General features: G+C 40.4%; 2 protein-coding genes across 9 annotated transcripts in view; one reads left to right on the forward strand and one right to left on the reverse strand.

The window, feature by feature from the left end:
* Positions 1–21,961, reverse strand: part of Efcab11 (EF-hand calcium binding domain 11) — a 151,166-nt gene extending 129,205 nt beyond the window's left edge. For 4 of the 5 annotated variants that reach the window (XM_005390275.2, XM_013517275.1, XM_013517277.1 and 1 more), the window contains exons 1-3: positions 21,778–21,961; positions 21,155–21,250; positions 17,157–17,202 (exon numbers count right to left, since the gene is read on the reverse strand). In XM_005390275.2, coding sequence (XP_005390332.1) covers positions 17,157–17,202; positions 21,155–21,250; positions 21,778–21,852 — 217 coding nt within the window. In that variant the 5' untranslated portion in view covers positions 21,853–21,961. The remainder of the gene's footprint in view (positions 1–17,156; positions 17,203–21,154; positions 21,251–21,777) is intronic. The other variant, XM_013517276.1, reaches the window with a different exon arrangement.
* A 1,014-nt stretch (positions 21,962–22,975) lies between these two features.
* The window catches only part of Tdp1 (tyrosyl-DNA phosphodiesterase 1), an 88,454-nt gene continuing 85,772 nt past the window's right edge, over positions 22,976–25,657 (forward strand). Inside the window, exons 1-2 of one of the 4 annotated variants that reach the window (XM_005390276.2) lie at positions 22,976–23,065; positions 23,744–23,850. The gene's annotated coding sequence lies outside the window, so the exon portion shown is untranslated. Of the gene's footprint in view, positions 23,066–23,100; positions 23,211–23,743; positions 23,851–25,657 lie in introns of those variants that run through there. The other 3 variants (XM_005390278.2, XM_005390277.2, XM_005390279.2) reach the window with 3 other exon arrangements.

A 25,657-nucleotide genomic window follows, 5' to 3' on the forward strand; every position in this document is an offset into this window, starting at 1 on the left:
CACATCCTCCCACGTACTTTAAATCATCTCTAGATTACTTATACTTAATACAATGAAAGTACTACATAAACAGTTGTTACACTGAATCATTTAAGAATAATGACCAAAGTCTGCACATGCTCAGTACAGGTGCAACTCTTATAGAATATTTTCCATCTGCAGTTGGCTGAAGAGTGGCACCTGCTGCTACACAAAGCTGACTGTGCTGTATGGAGGTAGGGTGTGTAATTTTTTGGTGGTTTTTTTTTTTTTGGTAGTTGCTAAGGATAGAGATTGATGCAGCTCCACTCCATTCCCACCTAATCACCATTGTGACTAGAGAACATATTTTTAAATGCTGAGGTTAAAACTGAAGTCTAGCCAGCATGCTCCCATAAGATCATATCCATAACTCTAGATTCATGAACTTCAAAAAGTTATCAATTAAACAAAAGCTAGAGCTGTTGAAATTCTTATATAATTTATCCACTGATCATTGTGCATTCTGTGAGACTCACCACCATCTCACCCAGCCTCTCCAGACTCCCTAGCGAACGTCCTGCTACTTCTCCAAAACTGAAGACTATCAGCACCTGCATGCACAAACGCACTGTCTGGAACGCAGCTTTTCCTTTATTTCTCCTAGTGATTTTTCACATCTCCTTCCAGATGCACCTCACATATTACCTGCTCTTTGAAGGCTTGTCTGACTTCTGAGTTCCTTTGCCATGGCCAAAACCCAGTACTGACAGTACTATGGTCAAATGGACTAGGACCTATGGTAATTATCTGGCCACATGTTTGTCTGAGATATGCCAAGGGAAAACACTGCACATTATTCAAACTTTCATCCCCATGTTTAGCATGAGGCCTGGCATGTAGTAATCGTTAGTGACATGCTTGCTAATAATACATAATAAGTAAGACTGGGAAGGCGTTATTTCTAGTTTTCAGCAAAAAGTATTAAATGTAATGTATGTTTTAATTGTCTATCTTTTCTTTTTTGGTTTTTTTTTTCCAGTACCAGGAATCGAACTCATGACCTCGCGCTTGCCAGGCAGGCGCCATGCCACTGAGCTAAATCCCCAGCCCCTGTAATGTATGTTTTACATCATCCTATAATTCTAAAAACTAGTGCCAAAATGTAGGTCACTTTTTATTCACATAGCCAGCAAAATAAACTACCATTTTAGAAACTCCCATTTCTTATTATATAATGACCTAGTAAGAAGGAAGCAAAATTCTGAAAGAAGAAAATGCATACAGAATATTTGTTTTTATTATCACTGCATCTGACTTAGAGAAAGGACTGGAAGAGGAGCACCGTTATACAGTCTCCAGTGTGATTCGCAAGGAAACAAACCATATGACTGGTGATACCTTTTATTGTTTTTTTTTGGTTTTTCTCCGGTACCGGCGAACTCACGACCTTGCGCTTGCCAGGCAGGCGCTTTTGCCGCTGAGCTAAATCCCCAGCCCCGGTGATACCTTTTAAATTACATATTCAGATGATGCACTAGTTTGGAGCTATAAACTATGCAAGTCTTTATTCCATAATCTCGCGAGACAAAAATCAAATGTTCTTCAGTTATCCTAAGAGAAAATATATAGATATATTCTATATACAGAGATTTAGATTGTATGTTTTTATCACTTAAAAAGAGAAACAATCTAATAACACAAATAGCTCTGTATGTGTGATCAAGTTCGTTCATACTGTTTTCACAGACTCATACACGTTATTGTTTAAAGTCAGTACACTAGGGGTCAAGGATACCCAATACACATTAAACCATTAAACACACTGCTTCTCCCCCTTCTTTCTTCATGTATCTTCCCAGACAGCACACATCCAAAGGCAAGCCCCATCTCTAAAAACATCGAGTTTTCAGTCAGCTAGGCTCTCCTCTTTTAATAATATGATCACTTTCCAATGCTAATACTTAGTATTTACTATTCCTGAAGCTTTGTGGTGCAAACACATTAATGTAAGTCTTATATATCTTGCTGCTCTTTAAATGGCCTAGAAATAGAGTTTCTACTACTAGCTCCACCTGCTGTCACAATATTCAAACCAAAAATTACCATTTCACAAAGACTTTCAATAATTCTATTGACATCAGATTTCATACCCAATGAGAAATGCATTATCTGTGTCTCCCCTGGAGTGAAAGACTATATTCAGGAAATTCTAATTTCAAATACAGTGTTGAGTGCTTTATGCACACTGTTCCACTAATAATGGTTACCTAAACAAGCTTTACTATAGTTATAAATTAGGATCACAGTAACATCGGGAAACACACAATCGCTGTATTTACCTCCATTTATTAATATGACTGTAGACGATGTTCAGAAATTGCCTGTATACTTGGACTCTATCAGTGGGGTACAGACTTTTTCCTGTTAGGAAAGGTCCTTCTCTATAAAATGGACAGTTCAATGCACAGAGGAGATGAAGGCAGAGCTATTCAGTTTGAAGGGGGAGTAGGGCTCCCCACACTTTCCTGACCAGCAGTGTGCCTAGGAAGGTCCCTGTAGGACTCAAGATTGAGGATCATGACTTAAAGACCCCGAGGACTTTGTCAGCTCTTTTTTGCCATGACAAGTACCTGAAATAGACAATTTAAAAGAAGAAGATTATTCTGGTTCACAGTTACAGAGGTTTCAGTCCATGGTCACTTGACCCCCATCCCTTTGGGCCTGTGGTGGCTGGCACACCACAGAGGGAGTGTGTGGTGGAGGAAACTGCTCACCTCGTGCTGGTGCTTACCTCCAGGAAGAGAAAAAAGAGCAGAAGAGACAAGCACCCTAATATCCCCTTCAAGAGCACACCCCCAGGACCTAACTTCCTTCTACCAGGCCCACCACCAGGTTCCACCACCTCCCAGCAGCACCACAGGCTGGGCACCAAGCAGTTAGTATATGGCTTTGGGGGTCAGTTAAGGTGCAAAACACAACAAGCATCTATATTCTTGATAAATCCTTCCTTACACTCTAAGTCTACATTTCCCAAACAACTGGAAAACAATACCCTTTCATTTCATAAACTATACTTGGCAAAATGGACTCCTTTTCATATTCTATAATGAATACATAAGTGAATGTATATATATATATATATATATATATATATATATACACACACACACACTCTCCAAACTGTTTTGTACATGTGATATAGATATGCCACATAGAAAGACACTAAAAATGTTATCTTTTTTCTACTTTTTTGTTTTTAAGCCATTTCCTAGTAATCATCTTTCACCACAGGGGAGTATATATTCAAAAAGTCCAATAAAACTACATAAATTTTTTCCTTGAAAGTTCCATTATGTATATATATATTTTGTGGTTCACAGTTCTAAGCTTCAGGGTCAGCACACACAGAGAAATCCTCTTGAAAATGAAGTAGTCTAGTGTCTGGCCATCACAGTGAGCTCAAATTAGAAACTGCAATAAACCTGAGTAGAGTGAAGGAGAAAACAATGAAACTGCCTGGTTACGTAGACTGTAAGCTCTGTGCTAGATTTAGCAGAAGAGGGAGGGTTCATGTTCATTGTGTTATATACTAATTTTCCCAGAGATCAAAAATGCCTAAAAATGAGGACTTAAAAGGATGAAGCTGCCTTTTAAAAAGCATAATGCAAGCCTTCTGTAGTTTGAGAAATAAAACTCAGATTATGGCTTATGGAGGCCATCATGAGAAAAAAGGGATGAAACGTGTTTGCATAAAAAGACTGTAAGGACAGAAGGTGAATGTGACATCAACAATGATGAGTTGTCACAGCAAGATGGTTAAGTAAATTTAGAGGACTAATATTTTCTTCCAGCTGCCTACAGAAAAGTAGGGGAATAAAGAGAAAAGAATTTACCTTAATGGAAGAAATCAAGTTTTACTATATCATTGGGAGGAAAATGAGTAAAAACAGGTTACAGCAGAATAGAGAAATCTGAACCAATAAAACTTTATTTCTATCAACCATGGACAGGAATCATTACCTTTTTTATTACATACATCTCCTGCTCATAAAACTTCAAAGGTTCTTCAATGTTAATAGTGTAGAGGCTTAATACATTATTTCAGAAGTTAAAGCCTCATCCTTCCTCCTCAGCAAACTGGTCCTTAACCCACTCCTAATTCTCAGCTCCCATCAGGCCAGCATACTAGGCTGTGATGGTTACTCTTGATTGGAAACTTGACTGTCTCGAAAGACACCTAGATTAATAAAGCACACTTTGGGTGTGTCCAGGTGGGTCACAGGAGCATGACCTTGAAGACTAGTTCCAGTCCTCAGCTCCTTCCTCTCTGGCTCTTTCTTGCTCATTCTACTTGCTGGCTGCCATGAGGTTAGCAGCTTTCGTCTGCCTACCCTTACACTATGTTTCTGCCTAGAACTGAGCTGATCATTGACTGAAACTACTGACACTGTAAGCCACAATTAACTCTTCCTCCCTTAAAATTGTGTATGTCTGGTATTTTGTCCCAGTAATAAGAAGGTTACTTATTACCCAGTAATAAGAAGGTCACACAGCCTGAACACAATCAATATACAGTTACATGCTACACTCTGCTGAAGCAGGGGGTACTAATATTCCAAGAAGGGAGATCTGCATACAAGATGCTCTATGAATGGCATAGTAGCTGCCATTCATAGTTTTGGGTATGCAAATCTGAGGGGGAATGCTAGAGGCTGGAAGGCTACTGTAAAGATAGTGACAACTGGCAGGAAGAGATTTCAGGCAGCAAGGATGAATATCATGAGGGGAGAGGGTCTATGAGAGAAATCCTACAAGGATTATGTGCAAAAACAGTCCTTATAAAAAAGACAGCCTGCCTGACTGATCCACTCCTAGCTGTGAAGAGACTGGTACTACCTCTGGGAAGTCTCTATCACACCCAATGTTTTTGTTTGCTTGTGTTTTCTGAAACAAGGTCTTGCTATGTTACCCAGGCCAGCCTTAAACTTGAGATCCTCCCCACCTCAGCCTCCCAAAAAGATGGGATTACAGGCAAGCACCACATGCCCAGCATCGTGCAGTGTTTTATGGGAGCAGAATGTGCAGGGTCGTTTGACTCGGTGGTGATTTCTCCCCAGCAGAGCAGAGCAGAGCACAGAGGTCCACAAGAGCTGGAAGAGGAGAGCAGTGGCATCTCTCTGCATTCACTCATCATGCTCTCTTTTTGGCTTCACCCCTCTTCCAAATCCCGCCCATCTCCAGTATGAGGCTCTGAGTCCACATATGTTTAGGAAAGGAGCATTGCCTTTCTCTGAACTTGTGAGAGGTTTTATTGGCTGTAATACTCATATAAGATCTGGTCATAAAAGAAGTGACAGTACTTTTCCCTCCCCTATCACATATGTTTTTAAAAATTGTACTTTGATCAGTGTCTGCATCTCCTAATTCTTTTCTATTCCTACAATGGAATATATTTCCAATTCTCTAAAGGAGAATTACATGAACAAGTAGAAGGGTAACTACCTCTGGGCAATACCACAATTGGTCCTATGATTATAATTTCAAGATACAGTAACCAGAATTTATATGCGGCTTCCTTATGATAAAAGAGAACAAAGAATTTGAAAACCTCACTCCTGCAATACCTTGACATTTGTTCTGAAGGTAAGAGTCAAGAAAAAGAATCCCAAAACATATACAACTGCAAGTGTTTTAAAATATATCCCCTGCTAGGAGATATATGTATGTTTAAAATGTAGTTAGATACTGTAAGTGTCTAAAACACTAGAAAATGGCAATTTACATTTTTAGGAAAATATGGTCAATGGTAAATGAACAAGTCAGACAAGACAGTAGTAGATAAAAGACAGAAGTCAACTGACCATTAACCTAATCATACACAAATTATTTTTCAATTGAGCTTATACTGCATAGCATGACTGAGTCAAACAGTCTATAATTACCATCATAATAACTCAATCTCTTTGATTTTTCCATCATTTAAAGTTGAGGGTTAAAAGTAAGTTCTTAGAAAGCTTTTCCTTTTGTCAGTATGAAAGTAATATATGTGCATTCTTTTAAAAGGGCATTAATATAAGGAAATAAAGAGAAAATGCTCAATTTCACCATCTAGTGAAAGAAAAATTCTGGGGATAGTTTGTGCCCTTTTCCCCTTAGGTGTATTTTATATGGATTTGGGATAATCAAGATACTTGCATGAGGAATCAGTGAGGCAGTGTTTACCTAGTTCTTACCTGTAGCATTTAGCATGCTGTCAGCAAGCGCGTCATAAAATCTTAGCTGTTCAAACTCATACAAAATGTCTTGCATTGTACTCCACAATGAGTCAGATCACCTCCGATCTTATAGTTGGAGCACAAGGTGTTTGCCTTTTACATTTCATCCCAATGCATTCTGCTATTAAACATAAGCCTACACTAAAGAAACCACCTCTTGTAGTTCTGTATTCAATTTGGATGCTAGATAGCTAGGAACCAAATTTGATTTGTGTGTTTTGGTCTTGAGACAAAGTCTCATTATGTTATGTTATGTTATGTTATGTTATGTTATGTTATGTTATGTTATGTTACCCACGCTACTCTCAAATTCACCCTCCTCTTGCCTCAGCCTCCCAAGTAGCTAGGATTATAGGTGTGAGCCACCACACCTAGCTACAGAATCAAATTTGAAATCCCTCCCACTACAATTCACTGGCTAATTAAGTTCCTTAGGGGGATAAAAATTGGTCTCAATTCTTATTGTAAATATGATCCACAGCACTATTAAATCAAGAGAAGAATACAAGAGCAAAGTTGAGGTAAGATTGCTTTGGTTTACTGCTTTCTACCTAGCTGTGTCACCTTGGGAAAATTAACCTAAGCTTCAGGATATTTTTTAACTTATCAAATGGTGATAATCATCAAATCACAGAGTTGTATTAAATATAATATCCACTGCATAGTGCTCATCACAGATCTGCATATGGTAATTGTTTAGGAAATGACAGCTGTAATTATTATCTCTAATAACAAATGCTGTATTACATGTGAAAGTATTTTATAAACAGAGCCATACAAATGCCAGACATATATTATTTTATTATTATTCTTTATTATTCCTCTATGGAGCCAGATTCCTTATTTTGAAAAAGGGACAAACCTGGGTGTGGTGGTCCATACCTATAATGCCAAAACTTAGAGAGCTGAGGCAGGAAGATCACTGTGAGTTTGTGGCCAACAAGGGCTACAAAATTAGTTCAAGGCCAGCCTGAACAGAGTGAGACATCATCTCCAAAGAAAGAAAGAAAAAGAGAGAGAGAGAGAAGGGAGGGAGGGAGAGAGGCAGGCAGGCAGGTGACATGACTGTTTCCTGGTCTCCTCTGCTTATAAACTTCTTTCATTCTGCACTTGGAGTCAAAAAACAAGAATTGTAATAAAACTCCCCTTGAAAGACGTAGCAGCAATACTGTGTACTGAAGCCAATCTCAACAGTGACCTGTTGTTTCCTTAAACAAGTGGCCTGATTTTTTTCTACATTCTTTCTGGATACATTAAACGGTTTTTGCTTACACTCGCTTGCTACATTAGGCAATAAAAACATCAGTAACACTTCTCGGCTCCTCATTCTGGCTGCCCTCAGTGTTCCCAGCACTTACTCATCTTCTGGTCTACTCTTATTTCTAATACATTTGACTTCACCTTCTTGAATTTCACAAAGAATCTCTACAGAAATGACTACCTTCTAAGAGCACCAGCGCTCCCCGGAAGCAGATCTGGGTGGGAATCCAGGTCCTATTGTGAACTGAAAGTGAAATATGTGCATCCTTAGGACTCAGCTTTGCCTCAGGGCAGCTGAGTGCGATCAATCCAGGACTCGAGTCTGAACCTCACTCAGAAGACTGAGCAGCTACCTACCATGGCCTGCAACAGACACCTGGCATGACCCTGATCTTCAAGTAAGAAGAGCCTTGGATAGCAGAAGGAGAATTCCCAAGTCACAGCTACCAAGGAGAGCTTTGGAAAGTTGATTACCAGACCAAACAGCTTCCAGGAAGCCAAGACCAACATTTTGCTTCTTCCTTAGGATCAAAACAAAGGAAAGAGGTAATAATGTATTTGAAAAGATGTTATCTGAGCATGAACCCTCTTCCTTCAAGAGAAAGAACATGCAAGTGTGACTCAGATCACTACACTAGTAGGGAAGAGAAAGGGATTTCTTGCTGGAGGGCTACTTCGTTGTTTCAGTTGGATGTATGTGGTCTAGAGTCTCCTAACTCAGGTAAACATGAACTGAAGCTGGCTGAGGAGTTAGTACCCTACCTTTAAACTGTCCCTTTAATTTAGTTTTGATATCAAGACTGGAAGAAAACGGAAAAATACTGGAAACTAAGGTGAGGCCTTGCGCATTATTTTTGAAATAAGGCATTCAGTACCTAGCACTTACTACCTAGCATTTGATCTCACTCCTCCAATCTATCCTTTCTCTGATAGTTCCCTTGAATTTCTCAGATGACTAATTTACGTTGAAATGTATTTTAAAATTAATTATTAGGAAAGGATGCCCAAATGGAAGCACTCTAATGATTTGATTGAGAAACGGATGTGAGAGTCATTCTTTGATATTAAATGCAAAGAAGTGCGCACTGGAGCAGGTCCCAGGGCATATTATCAAACTCAAAAAGCCCTGAGTCATAGGGAAGACTAAATTTGGCATCAAAAAAACTTTCAGGTGAAGCAATCCTTTGGCCGTAATGAATTTGAGAAAATGTTCCCTGATAAGGCAGTCTTCATTATACACAGAACTCAGGCATGGCAGAAACTACCTGAATGTACTGAACACAGGGGCGTTCTTGTCTCCACATCAGAACGTAAATCAAAAAGAAGCTCCACGACTGCAACAAATGTTAGAAATATTTCTGGGTGAAGGCAAAATTCAAGCCTTAGATAGAGAACGCATAAAGGAGATGAAATTTTGTAAATTTCGTGAATATTAGCTCCCTTCTGCCACAAGTCAAACTCTTTCAAACATCAGAAAGAAAAATCCAGGGGAAGAAAGTATTGACAATTACTGGGAACAAAATCAGCCACAAATCAGCCCTTTATGTCAGAGCACTCACACTAGTGAAAAGCATTTGTAACATAATGGTGAGAAACCTGCCAGAATTTACCCTTCAATGTGCATACCAATCCTCAGAGAGAAGCAAAACAGGATGGGTGCAATACATGTGGAAAAATCTTTTTATGAAACCGTATCTTACTAAATATGAGAGACTGCATATAGGGAGGTGGCCAATGGATATACTCAATGTCAAGAAACGTTTCGCTGAACTTTGATTCTGTATCAAATAACTTACTACACGGGTAAAGAATACAGAAATAGTTCTTCTAGAATTTACACCTCTTTGTGCATCAGAGAACTAAAGAAAGGAAAATTAACCTGCAGTGTTAACACCTTCACAGATAAGGAAAGAAAATCTTCAGTGTGAAGTCAAATCTTGAATTCAAAATCAAAGAAAGAAAACTTATGAGAATAATGTTAAGGTGCTTCCAGCTACAGATACACCTGCCATATCCAAAAAGTTATAGGACAAACACGATATAAACATAGTCAATCAGGAAAGACCTATGTTCAGACAGAATAATTCATTCATATCAGGGAACTCCTAAAAAAGAAACTTTATAAATGCAGTCCAGGAAATCTTTCTGCCAGAGGACACAACTCTTTGTTGACTGGAATATTCATATAGAAACTCTAAGAAAAAATGTAGGGGAGGTTTCATCAAGAAGTTACAACCAAATGAACATCAAATAAACAATATTTTGAATATTCTGAAAGTGTGAAATTTTACAACATGAAATTAAAAGCTTGGGCAAACTTCTATTAAGTTAGGGATGATGTCAAAAACATTCTTCTAGTAATAATATTGTTTCAAAAGTCTTATTTCATGTCTAACTTTATATACAAAAAATAACAGATTTACAATCTAAGTATCACCAAGATATTTTACCATATGGTACATTATATATGAAATAATATTTAATGAGATTATACATGCAATAATATTTAACATGACAAAAATATTATAACACCATGTTTTCTGCAATGAAAATAGTTTTGGCTTAGTAAGTGAAATATCCATTTAGTAAATAAGCCAAGCTTGATGTTAACTTTTCAGTGATCACTTCATCAGGAATATAGTCTACAGAGCTAATATTTACATAAAATTTGCCAAAATAAGACTCATAACTCTTAACAAAACAAGTACAAGTAAAAGAAGCTATAATCTACATTATTTATGACATTCTACAAACATGTACTATTACAGTTATTTTCACTTTTCTCCATTTTTCAATACTTTTATGTATAAAATTTCATACTACACAAAACTAAAGAGAATAAGTTAACACATATCAAAAGAAACTACCCAGATTTAATAAATGTTTATATGAGAGAGAACAGAAAATGTAAATCAAAGTTTTTAGAAGAATATGTATAGAATTGGGAAAATTCTCCATTTAATTTTGGTAGAATTCATTGGTAAAGCCATCTGGGCCTAGAGTTTTCTTTGTGAGAATGGTTCTTACCACAAATTCAATTTCTTTAATAGAGGTAGAACTATTCAGATTACCTTGACTGAGTGAGATCTAGCAGTCTTTACTTCCAAGGAATTTGGTTGTTTCATCTATGATGTCAAATTGCTGCCATAAAGTTGTTCATAATGTACCCTTATTATAGGCAGCTAAGTTAAATAGAAATTAATATATAATCAGAAAGGGACTAGGCTCTCAAGGAAGTCCATAAAAAATAAAGACATCATATGGCTGGGGGCACATCTGAAGGACAGCCCTCAATAAAGATGCAATGGCCAGCCCTACATGCCTCCCTAAGGGATAAATAATAATTTGAGATTTTACTGTAATTAGCACCACTTGGCTCAGGAAGTCCAGATAGGCATCAGTTGCCCAGGTGAGTGAGCAATGCATCTGGAGCCATTCCTTCCCAAAAATGTCTTTGTTCTTTTTATGTATCCTTGCTACATGACTTCTTTCTCTATAGGATCAATATTAGATAAGCAAATATACCTATAATCCTATAGGTTGACTATAGTTTGACCCACATTGTACCCACATTATGATTTTGCTGTATAAATTACCCCTGACAAAAGGCCTCAGTGACCATCCCATTCAGAACCCCTCCTGAAATCCAAAAATTGTTCTTCTCTCCTTATTTCCAATACAACTCTCCTAACTTTTACCTTTGGTTCACCACTTCATGCCTCAATGTTGTGGGACTAGGCAAACAACACATTTGACATCTACCAGGTTGGGAGTTACAGTGCTCCTATATCTCTCATTATCTTTTTTTTTTCTTTCATTATCTTTTAAATAACTATAACTATAGCATCTACAGTCATCTTATATCAGAAAATGCCCCCTCCCCCAGCCAGTATACTTCAGTTTCTGTTAGTTGCCCAGGTAACAGTTCTTGTTACAGTTCCTGTTACTTCTGTTTCTTAGAAACGGCTAGTCACTGCAATGCATAGCTGGTCACTATGATGCATATCGTAAAAACCAATCAAAGACAGCCAAGTACTCTGCTTCTTGCTTGCAAAACCCATAAAAACCTCTCTCCCTGAGCCTTTGAGGCCTGGTATTTTTATAAAGATTGATTCCTTGTCAGTACCCATCGACATAAATAAATCTGCCTCCAAATCCTGGGTGACGTTTCAGTATTTCTGTTTGCTGTTGCAATCTCACATCTCTCATTTCTGATTCTGGTAATTTGTGTCCTGACTCTTTCCAGCTGTGTGGGTAACAGTTTCTCAGTTTTAGTGATTCACTCAAAAAAAAAAAAAAAAAAAAAACCTCTTATTTTTTCCACTTTAATTTTTTTTACCCATACTGGTAATATTGAATACTTAATATTCTTACTGGGCATGAGACAGGGTCTCACTTAAGTCCCTAAATTGTCCAGACTGGGCTCAAACTTGTGGTTGCTCCTGCATCTTACAGGTATGTGCCACCACAATGGGCTCCATTCATTCTTTTCTTCCACTTATTTTACTGTCCCCAACCCCCAGGATCTAACTGGGAGCCTCAAGCATGCTAGGCAAGCTCTTTATCACTGAGCTACATCCCCAGCCCAGGCCTTCTTCCTGTAGTTAAAAGCAGAATCTGAGGCCATCATCTTAAGAATTTCTTTTTTATGATGTAGGAATTTAGTGCTACTATTACCCAAGTACAATGCATCCACAAAATTTGAAATACTATCTTTTCATTTCAAGTCAAAATATTTTCTAATTTTTCCTTTTTCATTGACCTGTGAATTATTTAAAAGGTGCTAGTTTCCAAACACTTGAGACTTTTCCAGATATCTTTTACTATTGATTTCTAGCATAATTCCATCCCAAAGAACATAATTTGGAATGTGTTGATATTTGCTTAGTGGTCCAGATTATATTATTAAAGTGAGGACTTGAAAAGAATGTGTATTCTGTTGCTCTATAGATAATCAGGTCAAAGTGACTGATACTGTTCTTCAACTCTTCTACAACCTTATTGATGATATGGCTACTTGCTTTATTATTGACAGGGATGTTGCAACTTCCTACCATCATTGTGGATGGGTCCATCTTTTTCTTTTATCCTACTTTCATTTCATGTATTCTAATTTCATTATTAGGGTTATAAAAATTTACAACTGTTTAATCCTCTTGATGAACTGACCCCACATTTTTATGAAATGATCTTTCCTATCCCTAGTAATCTTCCTTCTTCTTAAGTATATTTCATCTGGTATTAATAAATGCACTCCAGCTTTCCTTTGATTAGCACTGGTACAACGTGTTTTTTTCACCTTTTTATCACCCAGTCTGACTTCATATTCTTGGCAATCCTCCTGCCTCAGCCTCCCAGGTGCCAGGATTATGGGTGTGCACCACACCTATGTGTGCCTTTATATTTAAAGTGGGCTTCTTGCCACCCATGGTGGCACATGTCTGTAATCCAAGGACTCAGGAGACTGAGGCAAAAGGATCGCTGCAAGTTTGAGGCTAGTTTAGGCTACAAGTGAGTTTAAGGCTAGCCTGGACTACATAGCAAGACCTTGTCTCAAAAATGTAAAAAAAAAAAACACCAGAAAGACAGAAAGAAAAAGAGGAGGGGAGGGAGAGAGGGAGGCAGGGAGCAAGCTTCACATAAGCAACACAAATTCAGGTCCTGCTTTTTTATTCATTCTGACAATATTTGTCTTTTAATTGGGCTGTTGAGATCACTTACATATAATGAAATATTAATTGGGTATAAATTTATATCATTATTTGTTTTGTCTATCTCCATCTATTCTTAGTTCCCATTTTCTTTTGAAGTAAGTATTTTATGATTTCATTTATCTTCTTTTCCATCTGTAATTCTTTGTTGCATTCTCTTAGGGTTGCTTTATTATGAATCACACCATTAACATTGTCTGTCTTCAGGGGATATTTACCACTTCAGATAGAGTGAAGAACCTGTCTAGTACACTTGCACTTTCCACAGTCTACTTACTGTAGAAAGTTTTTTCCACAAGCTATCTTTATTTTTTTTTCAAAGGAGTATTTCATTCATTTAGTAAAACAGGGAGATGAGAAAGATGGGACAGTTGGTGTGATGGTGAACACAACCAGAAAGGCAAGGATGCCGGTGGAGAATGAGGCAGAATTAGCTGCCCCAGCCACCCCAGTGACCCAGTGACCTGCAGAGACATCGTCTGGATTCAGTCTTGAAGTGGATGTAATCATATTCATTCATTCAACAAACGTTCACTGAGCAGCCTACTACACAGAGTAGGCCTATGCCAACTGTCTCTAACACATTCCGACCATGACATTAAAACTACAGTTTTGGCCTTTGTCCACTATCAGTGATAGCGCCTCACCATAAAGCACTAGTGGGCTTGGCCTCTCAAGCTGAAGTCAGTAATTGTATAACGAAAGTACAAAGACTAACTGCAGTCGGACACAGTTGCCTAAGGGACCACACTATGTATGCGAGGAAGAATCTGACAGACTCACAGAAGAGATACATAGCACAGACTTAAATGCAGCTGGCCATGTGCTGGCACAAACATGCCAGCAAGCCTATTCAGAATGAGTCCCATTCAAAAGATCTTTCTAACATGTTTACAATTTCAAAGTAAATTTACCTTATCAGCAGTAGGGAATCCTTTATTTAGTAATGTGTCTCAAAATGCAACTATTTACCTATGAATGCCTTAAACTTTATCTTTATGAAACAGGAGTACTCCATTGTACATAAATACCACATTTTCTTTATCCTTTCATCTGTTGATGGGCATAAAAGCTGTTTCTAAGATTTAGCTATTATAAATTGTGCTGCTATTAACATGGGTATGCATGTATCCCTGTAATATGACTTTAACTCTTTCAGGAAGATATCTAGAAGGGGAACCGCTGAGTCAAATGGAGTTTCTAGTTTCAGTTTTCGAGGAATTGCCATGCAGATTTCCATAGTGGTTGTACTAGTTCACATTCCCACCAGTAACACAGAAGAGTTCCTTTTTCCCTAACTCCTTGCCAGCACTTGTTATTACTTGATTCCTTGATGACAGCCATTCTTTCTGGAATTAAGATGGTATCTCAGTGTTGTTTAATTCTCTTAATGGCCAGTGATGTTAAACATTTTCTCATGCATTTACTGTTCATTTGTACTTCTCTTGAGATGCGTGTATGCACTTGAGTTGTGGGGGTCTTTACATATTTTAAATGTTAGTCCTCTGTCTGTGGAATGGCTGGCAAAAATTTTTTTTATCGTTTGGTAGGTTGTTTCTAAACTCTTTTGGTTGTTTGCTTTACACTTTGATATGATCACGTTTGTTAACTCTCAGTATTATTTTTTTGTGCCATTGAGGTTCTGTTCATAAAGTCCTTGCCTATGCCTTCAAGAACTGTATATATATTATCTTTTAGCAGCTAAGTGTTTCTGTTTTAATATTTAGATCTTTGATCCATTCGATTTTAGCTTAGTACATGGTTAGATACAGAGGTCTAGACTCAATCTTCTGCATGTGGATGTCCAATTCTCCCAGCACCATTAAAGAGGCTATCTTTCCTGCAGTGTATGTTCTTGTCCCTTTTGTCAAAGATTATATAGCTGAACGTGCCTGGAGTTGTTTCTGCTTCCTCTATGCTGTTCCATCTATCCATATGCCTGTTTTTGTGTAAGTTCCACGTTGTTTTTTATTACAGTAGCTTTGCAGTGTAACCAAATCTGGAATTATGAGACCTCCTGCTTTGCTTTTGTTAGCCAGGATTGCTTTTGCTAATACATGTTCCTTCGAATGAATATCCTGAGAAAGATCTCTAAACAGTCTTCTGGCCAAGGCATAAATCTTAACGTAGCGTCTTAGTTACTTTCTCATTGCTAGAACAAAACTCCTGACCCCCACAAGTTAAAGGAGGAAAGGTTCATTTTAGTTCACAGTTCCTAAAGGTTTCATAAAGGTCCATAGTCAGCTGGCTCCAAGGCAGGGTGGCCTAGCAGAGGAGAAAGAGCTCATGGCAAGGCAAGCAGGAAGCAGCATGCAGTCAGGAGGAGGAAGGACAGATATATTCACCCTTCTAGGCCACACCCACAGTGCCCCACCTCTTCCCACCAGGCTTCACCTCCCAGCATCACACTCAGCTATAAAGCCAACAGTGGAGTAACCCAGTATCACATTTCCATCACCTCTCCAAAACCTCACCTATGAGCACACAAGACTTTGCAGAGTCATCTACATATAACCAATAACATCTAGTCACAAAGTACATCAACCAAAGAAAATGAGGGATGTTCTTTAAAAATTTTTTTTTAAAAAGTGAGAGGAGTGCTATATTCTTCAAAAATGTTATAAAAAGGGGGTGCACCCCCTTTGGTGCACCCCAGAAACAAAGGCTAAGACCCTTACTGTACCAAAAAATCAGCTCACCCCTACAAATACAACAGGGTGAGAAGAACCAGGCAAAGACAATAGGCTGAGCTTCTCTCCCAAGCTTCTTCCTCACATGCAGTCCGCTGTTTGGCAGTTCCTGCTTCAGCAATATTATTATTAAACCTCTGCTTCGTATTACTTTTGTTTTCTAAGTTCCTCATTTTGTGCTGGAGGGCTCTTCAGTTTTGAGTCAGCCTCACTTCACCCCTTGCATTCTTGCCCAGGTGAAGGGACAGAAGCAGGAAAGTAGAGTTTCTTCTCGAGAGGATCCTTTCCCTTCCAGATCTCGTTTGGTACATCTCCATCCTATTCCTTCTTCATTAGATCATTCTCCTCAGCTTAGAAACATGTTCTTCCACCTCTAAAACAAAGATGCAAATGAAGCATCTCTTGACCCACAGGCCCTCCAGACTTCCTAAAAACGTATCTGCTCATACGGGCACATTTATGCCCTCCATTTATCCTCAACCCAGTCCAGCTGGCCTGTACCCCCACTGCATACCTGTCCTTGTTAAAGTCATCAAACACCTCCAGGTTGTCAGCTCCTATGGATGGTCCTCAGTTATGCTACCGACCTTTCGGCAGCATTTGGTAATGCTGGTCACACTCTCTTCATGAAAAGACCTCTTCCCTTGGCTTTTGAGCAAACACTTTGCTCCCACATCCCTGCCATTCCTGTCTCCTCTGCTTTTCCTCATCCTCTGCCTGACACTTTATGCTGCAATGCTTAAGGTTCTCAGGCCACTCTCTCTCTCCAGGTGATCTTAAAAACCATCGACACATGTTGATGACTCTCAAATTTATTTCTTTACCCCAGAGGTTTCCTCTGAGTTCTGTATTCACACAAGACAATAAGTTGCTTTAACACCATGGGTTGAAATTTCTCAAACTTAACAAATTGAAAATGGAATTCTTGGTCTTCCCCAACCTCTTACATTCTCTACCAGATTCCCATTTCAGTAAGTGTCCATTCATCCAGCTGCTCAAGTCAGAAAATTCAGAATCACCCCCTGCCTGCTGAGACTGCGTGACATTTTTGACTATATGTTTTTCAACAGTTTAAATATATCATACTTATTAACCAAAATTAAAAGACCAAAACTTTTCTTTTGAATAAAGAGACACAAAACAAAGATGTGCTAAAACATAATGCAGTCTCTATGTTTTTAATTATATGGTGTATCTAATTTTAGTTCTGTGATTATCTAAATAAGGATACTAAAAACTAGCATTAAATTTCATATTACCAGAAGTGTTGGGATTTATTGAAGACATCACAGAATTTGCTTCTATCTAGAAGAGAGGAAAGAATAATAAGACATAAGTTTATTGAATGTTTTCAAAGCACAAGTTCTTAATTTCTAGTATGAGGGAAGGGATTTTTTTAAAGAGAAACCAACTTTATTAAACTTTATTGAACCCAGCAGATAGGTAATGTCACTGAACAACTTTGTCATTTTACTTTTCCATTGACCAATACAATTCAAGCACATAAGGGCAGTTTGGCTGTCCCATACAGAACATAATCTAAAATGTATCCTTTTTGCTTTAAACAAAAGCAAGCAATTGTTACAAGTGGCTCTATGGCTTTATTTATAAATTTTTTTCTTGATTCTGACAATAACATGACAAAATGAAAAATATAAAACATGATTAATAATAAATACTTTTAAAAGCCATCCAATGAAAACAACTGTTCACATTTTGTCTAGTCTAGCTTTTTATTTCCTATGCAGTTTATAACATTTGAAAACCTACTGTATGTAAAGTCTAAGAACCTGCTTTCATTAAAGTAGAAGCATTTCCCCCATTGTTACAAGGGCTTTATAAACATTAGAGAAATAGAACTCAGACAGCATCCGACACCTACTCTACTGCCAGTCTTGGATTCCAAGCACTTTCCTGGTTCCTTTTGGCTCTCCCAAATGATTCCCACTCCATTTTCTTTATGGAGGCCCCTGCCTACCCTTAAATGCTGGCTTCCTTAATGTTCTTTCCTCAAACTACTGCTCTTCATGTTATGGTAATGTCATTCAGTCTCATGTTTTGAGTTTGTCCTTGAAAAATGAGACATCCCAAATTTACCTCTAGCCCTATTTCTTGTCCTATAAGGGAGGCAGTGAAATCCAAGACTTTCACCACCCAGCATAGTATCTGATGAGCGAAGGTACCTGGATTGCCCAAAGTCACCACAAACTCAACCTGCTCCAATCTGAACTCGATGCCCCAGAACCTGTTCTCTCTCAGCTCTCACTTGGCAGCAGTACAATCCCTCCAGTCTTGGGGGTCCTGCCACTCTTTCACCACCACCATATCCAGTCATACGCCCTAGTGAGGGCATAACTTGGCCTAACACCCACAAAGTGTTCCTAGACACTTCTCTATCACAACAGGCTAGCTTCTCAAGTCTACATGACACCCACATTCCTATTATAGCTGCCTCTGGAATTAGGTTCTCATTCTTGTCTTCTCCTCTTGCTATCTACCACAGATAGGTTTTTCTAGGTGTGTCTACACTAAAGAGTGAAGTCATTCAGGGTAGGATCTGTGTATAATTTATGTTTATATCCCTAATAACTACCAGTAGCAAGTGTCCCTTTTATTAAATAAGACCATAAACTTCATTTTGTAAACAAAACTGCATGAATCTATAAGTGATTTATTATATACTTATCTTTTTACAACATAGCATTATTTTAAATAACCGTAATATAACACTGTAACATTTCACAGTAAGATTTTAAAATATACATTTTCTATGATAGAAATTTTTAAACATTATCTCATTTAATTAACTGTTACAAAGTCAGTATTCCCTTTGAATTCAAATGTAATATTTAAAAACTAAACCTCAACCTTCAACCTAGTTGAAATTTACACTCTGTTAAATTTCATGGAAGGTATGCAGTGTTGCCTATTTAATAAGATTATAGTAGAAATGATTAATAAGTATACAGTAGTGCTATGTCAGTACTTCATTGTTTAGTGACCCAAAGTCAGTTACATATTTCATGTACCAGAAAATAAAATTCAAAACCTTAACCCAGTATGAAAAGCAAAAATTGCCAAATTTCATTGAGTATATATGCAGTATGCCACCACATCACTGTACGTGTCATTAAATACCTCACATATTTCTTACAAAGGCAAAGTGGGACGAAATATCTTTCCAAGTGAACCCACTTTAAATACCATGCTTCAAAAGCGGAGTCTTCTTAGCCAGTTTGCTTTGAATTCCAGCTGCAGTGCTTGCAGGCTAGCAGGAAAGCTGCGCTTTTGGAGAGCCAGCCCGGACTACCTCTCTGAGCACAGTAACCAGCTTTTTGGCACCTAAGTGTGTCTGAATCTATGAAGGCTGCTCATGCAACCTAACTGGGTCAACAGGACACACTGACTGAGGTTGTGATGCACTTAAGCACACCCAAGGGTACAGAAGTGGAACAATACAGAGTCCCTGGCTCTACAGCATTTGGAAGCTGACAGAAACGCTAGTCACTCATGAGGAACAGCTGGGCCATAAATGATGGCCAGGCTCTTTGGTCTAAGAAGGGAAGGCATTCCAGGCAGATCCCTGAGCTCTCCCTTTGTTTAATGGTTACAGATTAATTTCTTGAATGTAGAAGGTATCTCGACTCCAATTAGTTCCAGCTCAGCAGCTGAACAAGAAGGGATCCACCTCTAGAATGCAAGGTACCAGGCAAGCAGAACAGCACAGACAGGGTTGAGCAGAAAACTTGTTAGACAGAAGTAGGAGGCTCACTGAAATTCAGTTTGAGCATTATTACTGGTGAACTGGTACAAGGTTTTCTGCAGAGCAACACTTAAAATACTTCAAATGCACATATCCCAGGACCTTACTGTTATACATCTAGGAATTTATTCTGAATACACACCCATGAAGACATAAATCTCTGTGTCTGTTTTTTGTTTTTGTTGTTATTTATGTTTTTCAGACAGGGTCTTGCTCTGTAGTGCAGGCTAACCTCGAACTCACTGTGACCCTCTTGCCTCAGCCTCCTGAGTACTGGATTATAGCCATGGTCCACCATCCCCAGCTTCTATGTGCATTCAGATATAAAAGGATGTTCATTATAGCAATGTTTGTAGGAATGAAAACTAATAGAAATAACAACAAAGGAAATGCTATACAACCCTATTAAAAATGTGACGGTGTTGTGTGCTTGTAGGTTGGTGTATTTTTAAGTAAGGAAAGCAAGTTAAAATACGCATAGCATGTACCTAATGTTTAGATAAAGATGTTTGTCATAGATGGGAATTTTTGGAAGCATACACAAGAAACTGGCTAATAACAGTAACCCCTGAGACCTGGGACCTTCTAGTAAGGAGGAAATTTTTTAACAATGTGAACGTATTACGTGAATGTATGTGTGTGTGTGTGTGTGTGTGTATGTTGCTAGCAATTAAATACATGGCCTCACACAAGCTAGGAAAGCACTCTTAACACTGAGCTACATCCCCAGCCCCTTTTTATTTAATCTTTTATTTGGGGATAGGCTCTCACTAAGTTGTCCAAGCTGGAAATATGCAATCTCCCTGTCTCAATCTCCCAAATATTCCATTACTTTTATAATTTAAACAAAGAAATGTTTTTTGGCAGCACTGGAACTAAATCCAGGGCCTTCAACTGAGCTACATCCCCATGCCTTTTTAATTTAGAGTTGGGTCCATGTCCCTAAATTGCCCAGGCTGGGCTCAATCTTCCCGTCTCAGTGCCAGAGTTCTGAGTTTACAGGCTCATGCCACCATGCCACTCATCCCAGCCCTTTTAACATGTTTTGAAAATGTACTTTTAAAAAAAATTTTAGACATCTTGCTAAATCACTCAGTTGCCCCGGTTGGGCTCAAACTTGCAATCCTCCTGTCTCAGCCTCATAGTGTTGGGATTACAAGTGTGTATCACAACAACTTTTACTTTTAAAGGGAAGAGACTGCATGTCTCCTAGGTGAACTCCTCCAGTTAACATCCCCCTCACACCCCTCTTCAAATCTCTTTAGCACCTTAAATAGTGTTATTTATTTCCAGGGTTCAAGTGAGATAGACTTTAATTCATCCCTGAGCTGGATCCTTACAAAAAAAGTAAAATTTCACTGATAAAATCTCTTAATATTGTTTACAAATGAGAAATTTGTTTTATAAACATCTTAAACTATCCCCGGACACTTTTTTTAGGACTCATTCATATTATTATCTACCGCATTCCCAAATATATAAAGAAAGCTCTACCTTGGAGGGCTTGTAACCAAACAGCATTACAACAGCAACCTTGAAGTCCTCTCTGCTTAGATAGCCTTTATTATCTTCATCACAGGCTTTAAATACCTAAAGAATATTAAATATCTCCAGTTAATAGGACAAAAACTGTTCTCTTACTGGTTTACATTAAATTTAAACGTGAAAACATCTAAAATCAGCCCAGTAGAGAGACTCTGAAAAGCAGTTTCATTGTCCTAATTTTAATTCACAAGAAATCTTAATGATGAATCAAATCTACCCCCCACCAAAAAAAATTACAAACGACTTAACCTCTAGGCTGATGAACCTCTAATTCTACCTATAATTCAGTCGACTAAGTAGGAAGGTGAGGCAAAGGCGCTGGCTTTGAACAGCGGGAGGAGAGAGGTAAATTCGAGATTATTAATAAAGTATGGAAGGGGAGGGGCTTAGAAGGAGTCAGAGCACCGGATGGGGAGCAGGAGTCTTGCAGCTCTAGGCCTGGTCAATAACCATGACCCTTTTGGGGAGCCCAGGTGTCTTCTATACCACTGGGCTAAAATAAAACCCAGGAACACGGGGGGCCCCGGTCCAAGTTAAAGTCCGACACTCAAAGTCGCCCTCGGGACACCTACTTCCACCCACTTCCTGTGTTCCGAAGGGCTGGGGTCCCACGTCCGCGGCCAGGCTCCAGCTTTAGAGAGAGACATCACCACCGCTACTACCAATTCTTGACCTAGCAGATCTGGAACACCTCACGAAAACAGCTCTCCGCCAACCGTAACCACGCCCACAGCACCTCAGGAAGCTAAACTTCGCCGCGCAACTCCAACGTCTCCTCCCATTGGACGGCTTGCGAGCCACTGGCGTTGATCCTGCAGTATTATTGGCCAGGAGCTTGGTTTAACAACGTTCCTACGGACCAATCTGGGGTGGGAGGTTACCCAGGCCCGCCCTCAACACTCGGCTCCGCCCCCAGCTCTTGGCTCCGCCCCTTGCCTACGTCCCTTAACTCCTAGTGCAGTTCAGGGTACTCCGCGCACTTAGGTGCTTCTCCAATACATCTTGTTTCACAAATTCTCCCTACCAGTTAAGTAAATTCGCTATTTTAATCCATGGTTAGGCCAGACATCATGTGAGACACAAAACGAGTGAGAACAAAGTGCAAAAAGAACCAAATAAGTCGAGCCACATTGAGTCAGGTGTAAATCAGAATGTCACTGGGATCGAGCTACTACATTTGTTGTTTTGTTTCTCCCAGACCTGCAATAAGCAAATGAAAGGCGCTATGGGGATGTGGACGCAGACCTACATCACTCAGCGCTCTGAACCTGATGTCCGGCTGGAGGGAGACTCACGGAAAAGCGAGCAATATGGGAAAGTTCCGCTTTCCAGATGGGTTTTCTCAGGCCCCACTATTCTTTGGGCAATTCGATAAGGGCAACACACACACACACACACACACACACACACACACACACACACACCCTGTTTCAAGGAAGAAACAGACATTCGAGGTTCTGAGTCTAGCAGGATCTCGTTTAACGTTTTACTTCACAGCAAGATTAAAGTCCGCGCTCTGGCGCTGCGTGGGGCTTCCTGGGAGGCCTGAAGCTGTCCCTGAGAATCCCCATAATGGGGCTGAATTTTGCTAATTAACCGAGGGAAAAGCTAGAGAACACCTTTCTATTTCTTCCTTTTTTGGAAGTCTCCAGGAGGTGAGCCTAGACTCCCGCACCCCACCTGTTCCCTCCCGGGAAAGCGCTCAGGTGGCGCCGATCTGGACAGGGCGGGCTTTAGGACCCAGACGCAGGCCTTTGGGGAGAGGAAGCGCGCGCGCCGCGGCCCGAGGGTTCGAACCGTGCGCAGGCGCGGACGCGGCGCTGGGCGGGACCGAGGCGGCGGAGGGCCCCGCGAGCCCGGGTGAGTGTCCCGCGCCGGTAGGTGCGACTTGCCGCGCTCTCGTCGCTCCTGCGGTGGTCACGGCGCGCCGGGCGCTGGAGTCCGCCTGCTTCGTGGGTAGCCTGGTGGCCTGGAGGCGGATCGCGAGGGAGGAATGCAGCCCCGGGTGCGCGGCCCTGGGCAGGGTCGCCTCCGTCCCGGGCTCGGTTCCCGGCACGGACCGCGTCTTTCCTGCTGTGCGCAGCCGGAGACGCCACGCCTGGCCCGCGGGCGGGCGGCAGGGCCCGCGGCTCCGCTCAGGAGGTGGCCGTCGCGCACCGCCAGTTGCAGTAACTCATCTTGAGCGCTCACCCCAAGCCAGACAACCTTTCTGTGCCTAGCTCCCCGCAAGGGACGGTGGTAGTCCCTAGTGTCCCGTTATGCGCCTGCATTGAGTTTGTTTCTGGAAAAGCTCCCGGTACACAGAAGAGCTGGCCGCGGACACCCTTTCCTCGGCAAAAATCAGCCCACTTCTCTCGGTGCCCTCCGCCTTCCGCACCCTCGCAGCCCTGCGGGCGCCTTCTCCCTGTCGCTTTCGTCTCCCTGCAAACCATTTCCCCACCGAGTCGTAGCAAACGTAGTAGTCTAACAAGGTGCACCGAACCAGGGTGCTCCCCTAAGTAAAACCCTCAGTGACGTCCCACCTCCTGTCCTTGGCAGATTGGATTCCCTCCACCCGAAGTGCTTCTCTTCACCCCATCTTTTAGTCCTCTGGTTGCTTCTCATGCCTCACACGATACTTCCTTCTGAGATTATTCCAGATTAAGGTAGGTCATCCTTGTAAAATGCAGTGAGTATCGGATCATCTTGGGTTTTCCGAAGTAGTGTTAATCTGTCTCTTCCACGCTGAAATGAAGTTTTTCTAGTGCAGAAACAGCGATTCCTTAACGCCTTATTCCCAGCACTTAGTATCTAGTAGCGACTCAATAAACATGTTGAGAGGATGAGGTCTGGAAGATGAGCAGGATCCCCATTTCACAGCTGAGGAAATGAAGACTGAGCAGTTAGCTCACCTTCAGTTAACGGCTAGTATTGACTGGGTTTTACATTGGGGCCCATGTTTGCCCTTTGCTGGCTGCCTAGGGCTTCAACCCAACAGCCTGGCACCCAGACCCACCTGATGGTCTGTAGTCTCAGAGAAGGAGCGACTGTGGGTGCCCGTGTTTGTCTCTGCTGCGTCTGGCGAGGTGTGAGCCCTCGCAGATCTAAATGTAGTTTGACTTTGGTTTTGGCTTGTGGAACTGGAGATCAAACCCAGTGGCATTGAGCTGTATTCCCAGCCCCTTTTGATTTGATTTTTTATTTGGAAATAGCATTTTAAAGTCCTTCATAAAAGCTGTGACGCTGCTCTGAGCTGGCATTCGGTGGGAGAATTAGAACTTCATCTTCGTGCAGTATTTGCCAAATTTCATTCACTCACCTGCTTCCTCCCCAGTTTTTGTTTTATTGTCTGAACACATATGCTGTTGTTTACTTAACGTTTTTATTTAAATCCAGTCTCTTACATAAATATGGTCTTTTTAAAAGTACACTTTATTTTGCTGTTGTGAGTAATGGAGCCACAAGCTGCCTTCTGCTGACAGTAAACAAAAGTGTTACAGATGCTTGTAGAAGAGCCCAAGCCTGCTGTTTGTTCAAAACCAACACTAAAGCATTTCTACACCCCTGCAGCTTTCTCCTTGATTTAAGTAAAGAGTGGATTGAAATGGGCAAGGGAGTTATTTTCTTAATGTGGCGGTGTTAGTAAGCATCAGGTTGCAGGCACCTCTGCCTGGATAATGCTGGACTGCCCTGATTGAGTGGGAAGACTGTCACCCCACCTGTGCTGTACTGTGCTCACTCTCAGCACCGCTTTACTAAAAATGTGACTGCCAGGAGGAAGTAAACAACTGGAGGAAAACTGGGGATCTACACCTTGCAAACTCTGCTTCAATTATAAAAATGCTCTGGCATGCTGGGAACCTGATTGTGAGAGAGAAGTAAAATTCTGATGCTGGTGACCCCATCTGGTTTTCCAAAGTCAGTCATTTCCTGATCTTGGCCTTTACTGGCAGCTCTTCTTTGACAGACAGGTGTTGAGTGCCTGGGTGAGGTGGGGCACACCTGTAGTCCTGGCACTTGGGAGGCTGAGGCAGGAGGATCTCTCTGAGTTCTAGGCCTCAGCTATACAATGAGTTCAGGGCCATTCTGGAATACATAGAGAGACCCTGTCTCAAAAAAAAATAAATAACCTGCTAGACTTAATGATGAGGTACAGTTTTACTAGTGTATTTCCAAGAGTTACTTGCTTTAGCTAAACAACTCAGATTTTTTAGTGTCAGCAGGCCCCAAACTTTAACAATGCATACACCAGAGCCAGAAAACAGGCTCTGTTCTCTAGGAAATGCCTTTTTAAACCATTATTTTTATTGTCTTATTTTGTTGTCAGGAACCCCAACCCCCATACAGTTCTTGAAAATACAGATAAAATTGAAAACTTCAGAGTCACTAAAGACTTTGTCTGCAGAGTTCTCAGGGTTTGGGGATTCTGCCTTATTAACACAAGAATACAGGTCACAGTACAAAGAGCTGCCT

This window comes from Chinchilla lanigera, unplaced genomic scaffold, assembly GCF_000276665.1.
Source record: "Chinchilla lanigera isolate Chin_1 unplaced genomic scaffold, ChiLan1.0 scaffold00037, whole genome shotgun sequence".
Classification (NCBI taxonomy): domain Eukaryota; kingdom Metazoa; phylum Chordata; class Mammalia; order Rodentia; family Chinchillidae; genus Chinchilla; species Chinchilla lanigera.